General features: G+C 42.0%; 1 protein-coding gene across 1 annotated transcript in view; it reads left to right on the forward strand.

The window, feature by feature from the left end:
* LOC120028427 (calsyntenin-2-like) overlaps nucleotides 1–13,687 on the forward strand; it is a 129,702-nt gene that overhangs the window by 89,988 nt on the left and 26,027 nt on the right. Inside the window, exons 9-11 of the mRNA XM_038973647.1 lie at nucleotides 5,934–6,104; nucleotides 12,512–12,657; nucleotides 12,892–13,015. Of these exons, the coding sequence (XP_038829575.1) occupies nucleotides 5,934–6,104; nucleotides 12,512–12,657; nucleotides 12,892–13,015 (441 nt within the window). The remainder of the gene's footprint in view (nucleotides 1–5,933; nucleotides 6,105–12,511; nucleotides 12,658–12,891; nucleotides 13,016–13,687) is intronic.

A 13,687-nucleotide genomic window follows, 5' to 3' on the forward strand; every position in this document is an offset into this window, starting at 1 on the left:
GTGTCCTCCTCTTGAAGCATGTTCTCTCTGAGTTCTATGACCTCTGCTTCAACTAGAGAGAGGGTGTTGTGGAAACGTTGCATAGCAGGTGTTCTTGGTGTTGTAGGCATGTCCTTGGCTCTGTCTGCTGCAGGTGAGGTAGGTAGAGGGACACTGAGGGCTTCTTGCTGGGTCACAGAGACCGTTGGGGCCTGCTTTTCTCCATCTCCCTCCTTGACTTTTTCCTCAGTTTCTGAGATGATTTCAGCTTCTGCTTTTAGGGTAGCAAACCTATTCTCAAAAGCCTGGAGGCTTGAGTCATTGCCTTGTATCAATACAGTTCCATTATTATATAAGTTTACTGTTTGATACGTGTTGCTCTGGTCAGCTTCTTCAAAAATGCTGATCTGACATCCTTGGCTGATGCCTCTCTTTTTTGAGAAAGGGAAATGCTTGCCAATAACCTTTTTCCATATGTGCCCTCGTTTGGTATTAAAAATGTTATTTGCTTTTGTTTTGCAACTGGTAAGATCTGCAAACAGGCATTCATGGTTCTGTGCCATCAACAAACCTTTGAAACTTTTCTTAGCTTTCTCTGTTTGGATGTCTGGTGGGTAAACAATTTCCATAGGAACGCTCGTGACGTTGGCTGATGTTGCAATAGAAGTGTTGTTTCTTGTCTTATTGTCTTGTGTCTAGGACTGTTTCACTTTGATGTCCTTTTTCTTCTGTCCTTATTTTGTCTTTCTTTTCTTCTGTTAACTAGATATTCTTTGTTAGCTAGCTAGCTTCTTCCAGGAGAATCCCTAGCAACTGCTTAGCAACTGGTAAACAATTCAGCTAGCTAAGATAACTACAATTTTATGAAAAATAGTTACTTTTTCAAAAGCCTATCTTCTTTCTTTGTTGCTTGTTTTGTCTCCTATTCAGTCTTGCAGTTTTCTTCTGCTTTTTTCCGATGTACTTCACTCTAAAAACCATGTAAATTTCAATATTTGAAGGAGCTAATTTTTTCAGCAGCTGCTGCTCAATTTGGAACTCCGGAATCTCTCTCTCTCTCTCTCTCTCTCTCTCTCTCTCTCTCTCTCTCTCTCTCTCTCTCTCTCTCTCTCTCTCTTTAGTTCTCTCTCTCTCTCCTTCTCCTTTTCTCTTTCTTTGTTAGTCTCTCATACTCTTTCCTTACCACCAGCACATGCTCTCCTCTTCTCTCCACTGTGTCTCCAGTCCTTTCTTAACCTTCCCTCTCCCCTCCCTCCCTCCATCTCTCTCTGTCTGTGTGTCTCAGCGGGTCTACTCAGCTCCAGATGTTTCCCCTCCTTCCCCCAGTTAGCACAGCTCTGCAATCAATCAAGCCTCAGCCAGGGATAGAGGAGACCCAGGGTCTCCCGGGAACCCTGCTGTTCCAGGGACAGCCCCTGCTCCGAGGAGTGCCTCACCATAGGGAGGCTGTGGAGTGGGCATGGCAGGTGTTAGCCCACTCAGGAGAGAACACAGCAGGCTGAGAGGCACGGAGCGCTACAGAGAACTGTGTCTTACCGGTTAGCAGGCTGTATAGCACACTCTTTGACATCAGGCTAAAAAAGTTTGTTAATTTAAGTTTGTTAGTGTGGAATAGTGGAATGAAATATTTTAGTCTTGGATAATGTTGTTGTGTACAGATGCACTATCTTAATTTGACCCTGCTTCTCACAGCAGGAAAATAATCCTGCAGCAACCAGGAAATTTATGTGGATTATGTGGATTGTAATTAATGGACATTTTTGTAGGTGGTGATACACATTTTTATGAGCATTGCCTTATTTCTATTACAGTATATTGGATGACTGTCATTCATAATCCATTCACCCAGTTCAATGTAACATCGATAGGTTTAGGATACTACATGATACCCTAATTATCCCTATACCCATCATGAGGTTGCTTTAACCTAGCCTAGCCGACCTGCACACATGTCGAGAGAAAATGTTTAGGTGACATTCAATACCGCCTTGCAAACTCTTGCGTGCATCTAGCTGATCTAAGGTGCAATCATTAGTCCAACAGTTTAACAAGAGAGTTTCTATTGGACAAATTCAGGTATGTTTATCCCCGTTTCGCTCTGTTTGCTTCCGTTTAAGAAATGTTTGTCAACAGAATTGGCGGAATAAATAACACCCCGGTCACGCATAAACACAGTTCACATTCATAGCAGCCACGTTGCATTCCTTCTCGCATCTATGCGCTCTCCTCTCACCTTTTTCCTTCGTTTGTGGACTTTAATGCACATCAGCTGTATGTGACCAGGCGTAAAAACCTTTCCAAGCCAAACCGCTACACACAGCCTACATCGTTGTCACAATATGTGACCGACCGGTTCAAATCAGTCTTATGTAGCATTTTAAATTGTGTTTTTTTACATTGGATAAAAGTAGAGACTCAGCTACAAAATTCTATATCATACAGTACACTACAGTTGAGGAACAATGAGAAAGTAATTTTGCTTTGAATGTTGCTAAACTTGTGAACTCACTTTTGAGAAAATGGCCTTTGAATGTTTTGGTACTACTACTGGAAAGCCCTTCTTTGTCTACACCCAAAGCGTTGATGACTGCAACTGTGCTGTCAGTAAATTCAGAGCGTTTCGCTCTCGGAGCATTCAAAGAGCACACTGGACGCTCTGGCCAATGAGTAGGGTTGATCCGAACGTTCTGACCTCACAACGGCAGTCAAGCACCCAAGCTAAATGGCTAACATTGGCTAGCTTGCTAGCTACTTCCAGACACAAATGAGAGAACACCCCACTCTGACCATTTTACTCGCCCTAGCAGAGCTGGTAAGGCTGTTTTCATGTTATCCAGAGCATTGGTGACTGAAACCGCGCTGCTGGCAACAATTTAGTTACTGTACGCTTTTTTCCCGACGTTTACTGACACCGGCCATATTCAACGGGCTTTGAAGGTTCGTAAATTCATCAGTTATTCTACACTCTGGCACACTCAGATGAGAGTATTTTGTTAAGACATGTAGCTAGCTAGCTAGATAACTTCTTATGGCTGCAGAGGCAGTAATGAGTAGCTTGGATGAAAGGTGCACAGAGGTGCCCAGAGTAGACGGCCTGCTCCTCAGTCATAGTTGCTAATATATGCATATTATTATTAGTATTGGATAGAAAACACTCTGAAGATTCTAAAACTGTTTGAATTATGTCTGTGAGTATAACAGAACTCATATGGCAGGCAAAAACCTGAGAAGAAATCCAACCAGGAAGTGAGAAATCTGAGGTTGGTCGATTTTCAACTCATCGCCTATTGAAGACACTGTAGGATATGGATCTGTTTGCACTTCCTACGGCTTCCACTAGATGTCAACAGTCTGTAGAACATTGAATGAAGCTTCTACTGTGATGTTGAGCCGGATGGGAGCTGTTTGAGTCAATGGTCTGGCCACGTGCATTCCACATGATGTCGACTTGCGTTCCATTACTTCTATAGACACAAAGGAATTCTCCGGTTGGAACGTTATTGAATATTTATGATAACAACATCTTAAAGATTGATTCTATACTTAGTTTGACAAGTTTATTCGACCTGTAATATAACTTTTTGAAGTTTTCGTCCGACGTTCGCCTGGACCTGCACGAGCGTTTGGATATGTGTACTAAACGCGCTAACAAAAGTAGCTACTTGGACATAAATGATGGACATTACCAAACAAAACAAACATTTATTGTGGGAGTCCTGGGAGTGCATTCCGACGAAGATCAGCAAAGGTACTGTAAGTGAAGATTTATCATGCTTTTTCTGAGTTTTGTTGACTGCACAATTTGGCGGGTAACTGTATGGCTTACTTTTGTGGCTGAACGCTGTTCTCAGATTATTGAATATTGTGCTTTTGCCGTAAAGATTTTTGAAATCTGACACAGCGGTTGCATTAAGAACAAGTTTATCTTTAATTCTATGTAAAACATGTATCTTTCCTCAAAGTTTATGATGAGTATTTATGTTATTTGACGTGGCTCTCTGCAATTTCTCCGGGTATTTTGGAGGCATTTCTGAACATGGCGCCAATGTAAACTGAGGTTTTTGGATATAAATATGAACTTAATCGAACAAAACATATATGTATTGTGTAACATGAAGTCCTATGAGTGTCATCTGATGAAGATCATCAAAGGTTAGTGATTCATTTTATCTATATTTCTGCTTTTTGTGACTCCTGTCTTTGGCTGGAAAAATAGCTGTGTTTTTCTGTGATTTTGCGGTGACCTAACATAATCGTTTGTGGTGCTTTCGCTGAAAAGCCTATTTGAAATTGGACACTTTGGTGGGATTAACAACAAGATTACCTTTAAAATGGTATAAAATACATGTATGTTTGAGGAATTTTAATTATGAGATTTCTGTTGTTTGAATTTGGCGCCCTGCACTTTCACTGGCTGTTGTCATATAATCCCCTTAACGGGATTGCAGCCATAAGAAGTTTAAACAATGAGCCATAATCCCAACTCATGATGTTACTACCCTGCATGAATCTGCAGGTAGTTTACCAACCAGGTTCAATGTTAGCTAGCTAACAATAGGCTCTAACTAGTCAAGCAAATGGCTCTGAGATAAGAATAATAAGATCATACACTTAACATTAGCTAGCGAGCCAGCCAGCTAACGTTAGCTAGCTAACAGTACACTTTAACTTGAAATGAAACCACTTCCTGTCAAAATTGGAAACGTGTAATATCTGAAAATGTAGCTAGCTATACTATCTTACCCATATACATCATGGATGGACGCGTCTCCTGTCAGATGCCATGGTAGCAATTAATTTGAAGATGACACAGGGTTTTTCTCCATCTCCTTAGCTACTGTATTATACTCAAATTACACTCATTTCAAAACTCGACATGCACGTAATGTTAGCTAGCGAGCCAGCCAGCTAACGTTAGCTAGCTAACAGTACACTTTAACTTGACATTAGGCTTATACTGTTTTACTATACGATACTTTAAAAAAAATTATGCGTTAGACAGGATTACCTAGACATACTGCCCAGCTCAAATAGACAGAAGCGGGCTGTATGGCAAACCAATCCAAACTCATCTCCCTGCATGTCCAGCCCACTCATTATCTCAGCCAATCATGACTAGCGGGAAGGTTGCAGAATTTTTCTGTGGCTAAACCAACTAGGCTCGTAATTTAACAATTGTATTTGTATTTGCAGATGGCATACAAGTTTGTTATTAAGGCACATGAAATTCACATGTTCCAGAAGGAATTTCTGCCAAAAAAACACATTTTGATAAAAATAAAAAGTTTACGTTCAAACGGCTCTCCTGGTGACGCGTGACAAAGGCATAGTTTCCTGAAACGAGTCGCATATTAGCTAAAGTAACGTCATAATCAACATAGCTAATAGAAGTACTAGTAACACGTTAGTAAACCCGATACAATCATGCAGTAACGTTACAGTGTATAGTCACGTAGCAGTTTAACAGTTACACCAGCGGGTCCCAGTGGCAATATATTAGTAACACCAAAAGCTTACCTTGACTTGGAAGAGTTCCAGTGTTGTGTTAGATAGTCATAGCCAGCTAGCTAACATAGCATCCCTCTCTTTAAGCAGGGTGTTTGAGTAGGCTAAACTAGCTTGCTGCATTTTCTAGCTAAGTAAATGAAACTGAAACTGAAAAAAAATGACAATCTCTATCTCTCTCTTGCCTCTCCTTCATTTTGGAAGAAATTTTAATTTGTTCAAAATTTGTTCACAGAGAACTGTTGAGGCTACTGTAGACCTTCATTGGGTGTGTGTGTGTGTGTGTGTGTGTGTGTGTGTGTGTGTGTGTGTGTGTGTGTGTGTGTGTGTGTGTGTGTGTGTGTGCGTGTGTGTGTGTGTGTGTGTGTGTGTGTGTGTGTGTGTGTGTGTGTGTGTGTGTGTGTACATTCATTCTCACATGTGTGTGTGTGTGTGTGTGTGTGTTTCAGCGGGCAGGCCGGGGGTCCAGGAGGAGATCCTTCATAACCTGGACTACTGTGACATCCTGGTGCTGGGGGAGGAGCTGAGGCCGGAGCAGGAGAGTCTCCAGCTGCAGCGTAGCACCCTGCTGGGGAAACACCTGGACGCCACCAACTCCACCTCCGGCATGTCTATATACGGTAAGTCACCATGGAAACATTTAACTGCCTGACCCCTAATCCCTATCTAACCTCTGACTCCTACCCCAACTCCAACTCCACCTATGGCATGCCTCCATCTATGTTACAATGCAAACACCTAACCATAACCCCTATCTTCCTCTATATCCATAACCTCTATCTTCCTCTATACCCATAACCCCTATCTTCCTCTATATCCATAACCTCTACCTTCCTCTATACCCATAACCCCTATCTTCCTCTATATCCATAACCCCTATCTTCCCCTATACCCATAACCCCTATCTTCCTCTATACCCATAACCCCTATCTTCCTCTATATCCATAACCCCTATCTTCCTCTATATCCATAACCCCTAACTTCCTCTATAACCATAACCCCTATCTTCCTCTATATCCATAACCTCTACCTTCCTCTATACCCATAACCCCTATCTTCCTCTATATCCATAACCCCTATCTTCCCCTATACCCATAACCCCTATCTTCCTCTATATCCATAACCCCTATCTTCCTCTATATCCGTAACCCCTATCTTCCTCTATACCCATAACCCCTATCTTCCTCTATATCCATAACCCCTATCTTCCTCTATATCCATAACCTCTATCTTCCTCTATAACCATAATCCCTATCTTCCTCTATACCCATAACCTCTATCTTCCTCTATATCCATAACCTCTATCTTCCTCTATAACCATAATCCCTATCTTCCTCTATACCCATAACCTCTATCTTCCTCTATAACCATAATCCCTATCTTCCTCTATACCCATAACCTCTATCTTCCTCTATATCCATAACCTCTATCTTCCTCTATACCCATAACCCCTATCTTCCTCTATACCCATAACCCCTATCTTCCTCTATACCCATAACCCCTATCTTCCTCTATATCCATAACCCCTATCTTCCCCTATACCCTTAACCCCTATCTTCCTCTATACCCATAACCCCTATCTTCCTCTATATCCATAACCCCTATCTTCCTCTATAACCATAACCCCTATCTTCCTCTATATCCATAACCCCTATCTTCCTCTATATCCATAACCTCTATCTTCCTCTATAACCATAATCCCTATCTTCCTCTATACCCATAACCTCTATCTTCCTCTATATCCATAACCTCTATCTTCCTCTATAACCATAACCCATATCTACCTCTATATCCATAACCTCTATCTTCCTCTATACCCATAACCCCTATCTTCCTCTATATCCATAACCCCTATCTTCCCCTATACCCTTAACCCCTATCTTCCTCTATACCCATAACCCCTATCTTCCTCTATATCCATAACCCCTATCTTCCCCTATACCCTTAACCCCTATCTTCCTCTATACCCATAACCTCTATCTTCCTCTATATCCATAACCTCTATCTTCCTCTATAACCATAACCCATATCTTCCTCTATATCCATAACCTCTATCTTCCTATATACCCATAAACCCTATCTTCCTTTATAACCATAACCCCTATCTTCCTCTATATCCATATCCCCTATCTTCCTCTATATCCATAACCCCTATCTTCCTCTATACCCATAACCCCTATCTTCCTCTATACCTATAACCCCTATCTTCCTCTATACCCATAACCCCTACCTTCCTCTATATAAATAACCCCTATCTTCCCCTATACCCATAACCCCTATCTTCCTCTATATCCATAACCCCTATCCTCCTCTATAACCATAACCCCTATCTTCCTCTATACCCATAACCCCTATCTTCCTCCATACCCATAACCCCTATCTTCCTCTATACCCATAACCCCTATCTTCCTCTATATCCATAACCCCTATCTTCCTCTATAATCTTAACCCCTATCTTCCTCTATAACCGTAACCCCTATCTTCCTCCATACCCATAACCCCTATCTTCCTCTATACCCATAACCCCTATCTTCCTCTATATCCATAACCCCTATCTTCCTCTATAATCTTAACCCCTATCTTCTGTTATAACCATAACCCCTATCCTCCTCTATAACCATAACCCCTATCTTCCTCTATACCCATAACCCCTATCTTCCTCTATACCCATAACCCCTATCTTCCTCTATACCCATAACCCTTATCTTCCTCTATACCCATAACCCCTATCTTCCTCTATATCCATAACCCCTATCTTCCTCTATAATCTTAACCCCTATCTTCCGTTATAACCATAACCCCTATCCTCCTCTATATCCATAACCCCTATCTTCCTCTATAACCATAACCTCTATCTTCCTCTATAACCATAACCCCTATCTTCCTCTATAACCATAACCCCTATCTTCCTCTATAACCATAACCTCTATCTTCCTCTATAACCATAACCCCTATCTTCCTCTATAACCATAACCCCTATCTTCCTCTATACCCATAACCCCTATATTCCTCTATAACCATAACCCCTATCTTCCTCTATACCCATAACCCCTATATTCCTCTATACCAATAACCCCTATCTTCCTCTATACCAATAACCCCTATCTTCCCCTCTACCCATAACCCCTATCTTCCTCTATATCCATAACACCTATCTTCCCCTATACCCATAACCCCTATCTTCCTCTATATCCATAACCCCTATCTTCCTCTATATCCATAACCCCTATCCTCCTCTATATCCATAACCCCTATCTTCCTCTATAACCATAACCCCTATCTTCCTCTATACCCATAACCCCTATCTTCCTCTATAACCATAACCCCTATCTTCCTCTATACCCATAACCCCTATATTCCTCTATAACCATAACCCCTATCTTCCTCTATATCCATAACCCCTATCTTCCTCTATATCCATAACCCCTATCTTCCTCTATATCCATAACCCCTATCTTCCGTTATAACCGTAACCCATAACTTCCTCTATACCCATAACCCCTATCTTCCCCTATACCCATAACCCCTATCTTCCTCTATATCCATAACCCCTATCTTCCTCTATAACCATAACCCCTATCTTCCTCTATACCCATAACCCCTATATTCCTCTATAACCATAACCCCTATCTTCCTCTATATCCATAACCCCTATCTTCCTCTATATCCATAACCCCTATCTTCCTCTATATCCATAACCCCTATCTTCCGTTATAACCGTAACCCATAACTTCCTCTATACCCATAACCCCTATCTTCCCCTATACCCATAACCCCTATCTTCCTCTATACCAATAACCCCTATCTTCCCCTCTACCCATAACCCATATCTTCCTCTATAACCATAACCCCTATCTTCCTCTATAACCATAATCCCTATCTTCCTCTATAACCATAACCCCTATCTTCCTCTATATCCATAACCCCTATCTTCCTCTATACCCATAACCCCTATCTTCCTCTATACCCATAACCCCTATCTTCCTCTATATCCATAACCCCTATCTTCCTCTATACCCATAACCCCTATATTCCTCTATACCCATAACCCCTATCTTCCTCTATACCCATAACCCCTATCTTCCTCTATATCCATAACCCCTATCTTCCTCTATACCCATAACCCCTATCTTCCTCTATACCCATAACCCCTATCTTCCTCTATATCCATAACCCCTATCTTCCTCTATACCCATAACCCATGTCTTCCGTTATAACCGTAACCCATAACTTCCTCTATACCCATAACCCCTATCTTCCCCTATACCATAACCCCTATCTTCCTCTATACCCATAACCCCTATCTTCTCCTCTACCCATAACCCATATCTTCCTCTATACCCATAACCCCTATCTTCCTCTATATCCATAACCCCTATCTTCCTCTATACCCATAACCCCTATCTTCCTCTATATCCATAACCCCTATCTTCCTCTATACCCATAACCCCTATCTTCCTCTATATCCATAACCCCTATCTTCCTCTATATCCATAACCCCTATCTTCCTCTATATCCATAACCCCTATCTTCCTCTATACCCATAACCCCTATCTTCCTCTATATCCATAACCCCTAACTTCCTCTATATCCATAACCCCTATCTTCCTCTATATCCATAACCCCTAACTTCCTCTATAACCATAACCCCTATCTTCCTCTATATCCATAACCCCTATCTTCCTCTATATCCATAACCCCTATCTTCCTCTATACCCATAACCCCTATCTTCCTCTATACCCATAACCCCTATCTTCCTCTATATCCATAACCCCTATCTTCCCCTATACCCTTAACCCCTATCTTCCTCTATACCCATAACCCCTATCTTCCTCTATATCCATAACCCTTATCTTCCTCTATATCCATAACCCCTATCTTCCTCTATATCCATAACCCCTATCTTCCCCTATACCCTTAACCCCTATCTTCCTCTATACCCATAACCCCTATCTTCCTCTATACCCATAACCCCTATCTTCCTCTATACCCATAACCTCTATCTTCCCCTATACCCATAACCTCTATCTTCCTCTATATCCATAACCCCTATCTTCCTCTATAACCATAACCCCTATCTTCCTCTATACCCATAACCCCTATCTTCCTCTATACCCATAACCCCTATCTTCCTCTATACCCATAACCTCTATCTTCCTCTATACCCATAACCCCTATCTTCCTCTATACCCATAACCCCTATCTTCCTCTATACCCATAACCCCTATCTTCCGTTATAACCGTAACCCATAACTTCCTCTATACCCATAACCCCTATATTCCTCTATACCAATAACCCCTATCTTCCTCTATACCAATAACCCCTATCTTCCCCTCTACCCATAACCCATATCTTCCTCTATAACCATAACCCCTATCTTCCTCTATAACCATAACCCCTATCTTCCCCTATACCATAATCCCTATCTTCCTCTATAACCATAACCCCTATCTTCCTCTATATCCATAACCCCTATCTTCCTCTATACCCATAACCCCTATCTTCCTCTATACCCATAACCCCTATCTTCCTCTATATCCATAACCCCTATCTTCCTCTATACCCATAACCCCTATCTTCCTCTATACCCATAACCCCTATCTTCCTCTATACCCATAACCCCTATCTTCCTCTATATCCATAACCCCTATCTTCCTCTATACCCATAACCCCTATCTTCCTCTATACCCATAACCCCTATCTTCCTCTATATCCATAACCCCTATCTTCCTCTATACCCATAACCCATGTCTTCCGATATAACCGTAACCCATAACTTCCTCTATACCCATAACCCCTATCTTCCCCTATACCATAACCCCTATCTTCCTCTATACCCATAACCCCTATCTTCTCCTCTACCCATAACCCATATCTTCCTCTATACCCATAACCCCTATCTTCCTCTATATCCATAACCCCTATCTTCCTCTATACCCATAACCCCTATCTTCCTCTATATCCATAACCCCTATCTTCCTCTATACCCATAACCCCTATCTTCCTCTATATCCATAACCCCTATCTTCCTCTATATCCATAACCCCTATCTTCCTCTATATCCATAACCCCTATCTTCCTCTATACCCATAACCCCTATCTTCCTCTATATCCATAACCCCTCTCTTCCTCTATATCCATAACCCCTATCTTCCTCTATATCCATAACCCCTAACTTCCTCTATAACCATAACCCCTATCTTCCTCTATATCCATAACCCCTATCTTCCTCTATAACCATAACCCCTATCTTCCTCTATATCCATAACCCCTAACTTCCTCTATAACCATAACCCCTATCTTCCTCTATACCCATAACCCCTATCTTCCTCTATACCCATAACCCCTATCTTCCTCTATATCCATAACCCCTATCTTCCCCTATACCCTTAACCCCTATCTTCCTCTATACCCATAACCCCTATCTTCCTCTATATCCATAACCCTTATCTTCCTCTATAACCATAACCCCTATCTTCCTCTATATCCATAACCCCTATCTTCCTCTATAACCATAACCCCTATCTTCCTCTATACCCATAACCCCTATCTTCCTCTATACCCATAACCCCTATCTTCCTCTATACCCATAACCTCTATCTTCCCCTATACCCATAACCTCTATCTTCCTCTATATCCATAACCCCTATCTTCCTCTATAACCATAACCCCTATCTTCCTCTATACCCATAACCCCTATCTTCCTCTATACCCATAACCCCTATCTTCCTCTATACCCATAACCTCTATCTTCCTCTATACCCATAACCCCTATCTTCCTCTATACCCATAACCCCTATCTTCCTCTATACCCATAACCCCTATCTTCCTCTATATCCATAACCCCTATCTTCCCCTATACCCATAACCCCTATCTTCCTCTATACCCATAACCCCTATCTTCCTCTATATCCATAACCCCTATCTTCCTCTATACCCATAACCCCTATCTTCCTTTATAACCGTAACCCTTGTATCTATGAAACTGGTAGTGACCATAGGAATGTGTCCACCATCTCTCTCAGGTGTGGACTCCATGTCCAACTATGAGCAGGTGATCAGGCAGGTGCATTACTACAACTGGCACCCCACCCAGACCCCAGACAGGAAGTTCCGTCTCACCTGCTCTGAGCTAAACGGACGCTACACCAGCAATGAGTTCACCCTGGAGGTCAGTGGACTAGAGAGCGGAACGATAAAAATACAGGAGTTCCAATGTTCCTGTGTTTTCAGAAATTATATTTGATTAAACATTTCCTGCCCTTTTCAACTTTTTTCCCCTGCCCTTTTCGCAGAAAATCTCTGACGGTTCTGTGTCTAATAGTCCTTATTTGTAGTTTACTCTTATATTTTCTGAGACATGTATTATACCTGTAACCTTGCTTTCTATTCTTGCCCTGCCCAGATCAGTGTACTCCACAAATCAGAGGCTGGGGAGCATGTCAATCAAATGGTAGCCCCGTCCCAGTACATGCAAGTCGTTCCTCATCTGGCCATGGTCCACAGTCTATACCCCACACACGGTCCAGGTAAGACTATAGAATCATCAGTCCATACCTCACACACAGCTCAGGTAGGACTTAGGACAAAGGATATTTCTGTTCCAGCCCAACACACCTTTTAACACACCTCTGTGTCTGTCTGTTTGTGTGTGTGTGTGTGTGTGTGTGTGTGTGTGTGTGTGTGTGTGTGTGTGTGTGTGTGTGTGTGTGTGTGTGTGTGTGTGTGTGTGTGTGTGTGTGTGTGTGTGTGTGTGTGTGTGTGTGTGTGTGTGTGTGTGTGTGTGTGTGTGTGTGTGTGTGTGAGAGAGAGAGAGGAAACTGAGAAGAAACTGGACGACAGTGCAAATGGAGAATGGGGAGGACTCTGTGTGCATGTGTAAATAGCTACTATTATTGAACACACAGAGAGAGAGAGAAAAACATACAACATTTTAAAATCCATGTAAACAAACAACAAGTGTGCGGTTTAAACAGGCAAAAAACACACATTTCTTCCCACAGGGCCGTGTGGTGAGACAGGGATGCAGCTTAAGCCCCACCCTCTTCAACATATATATCAACGAATTGGCGAGGGCGCTAGAACAGTCTGCAGCACCCGGCCTCACCCTACTAGAATCTGAAGTCAAATGTCTACTGTTTACTGATGATCTGGTGCTTCTGTCACCAACCAAAGAGGGCCTACAGCAGCACCTAGATCTT

The sequence above is a fragment of the Salvelinus namaycush genome, chromosome 34, assembly GCF_016432855.1.
Source record: "Salvelinus namaycush isolate Seneca chromosome 34, SaNama_1.0, whole genome shotgun sequence".
NCBI classification, from domain to species: domain Eukaryota; kingdom Metazoa; phylum Chordata; class Actinopteri; order Salmoniformes; family Salmonidae; genus Salvelinus; species Salvelinus namaycush.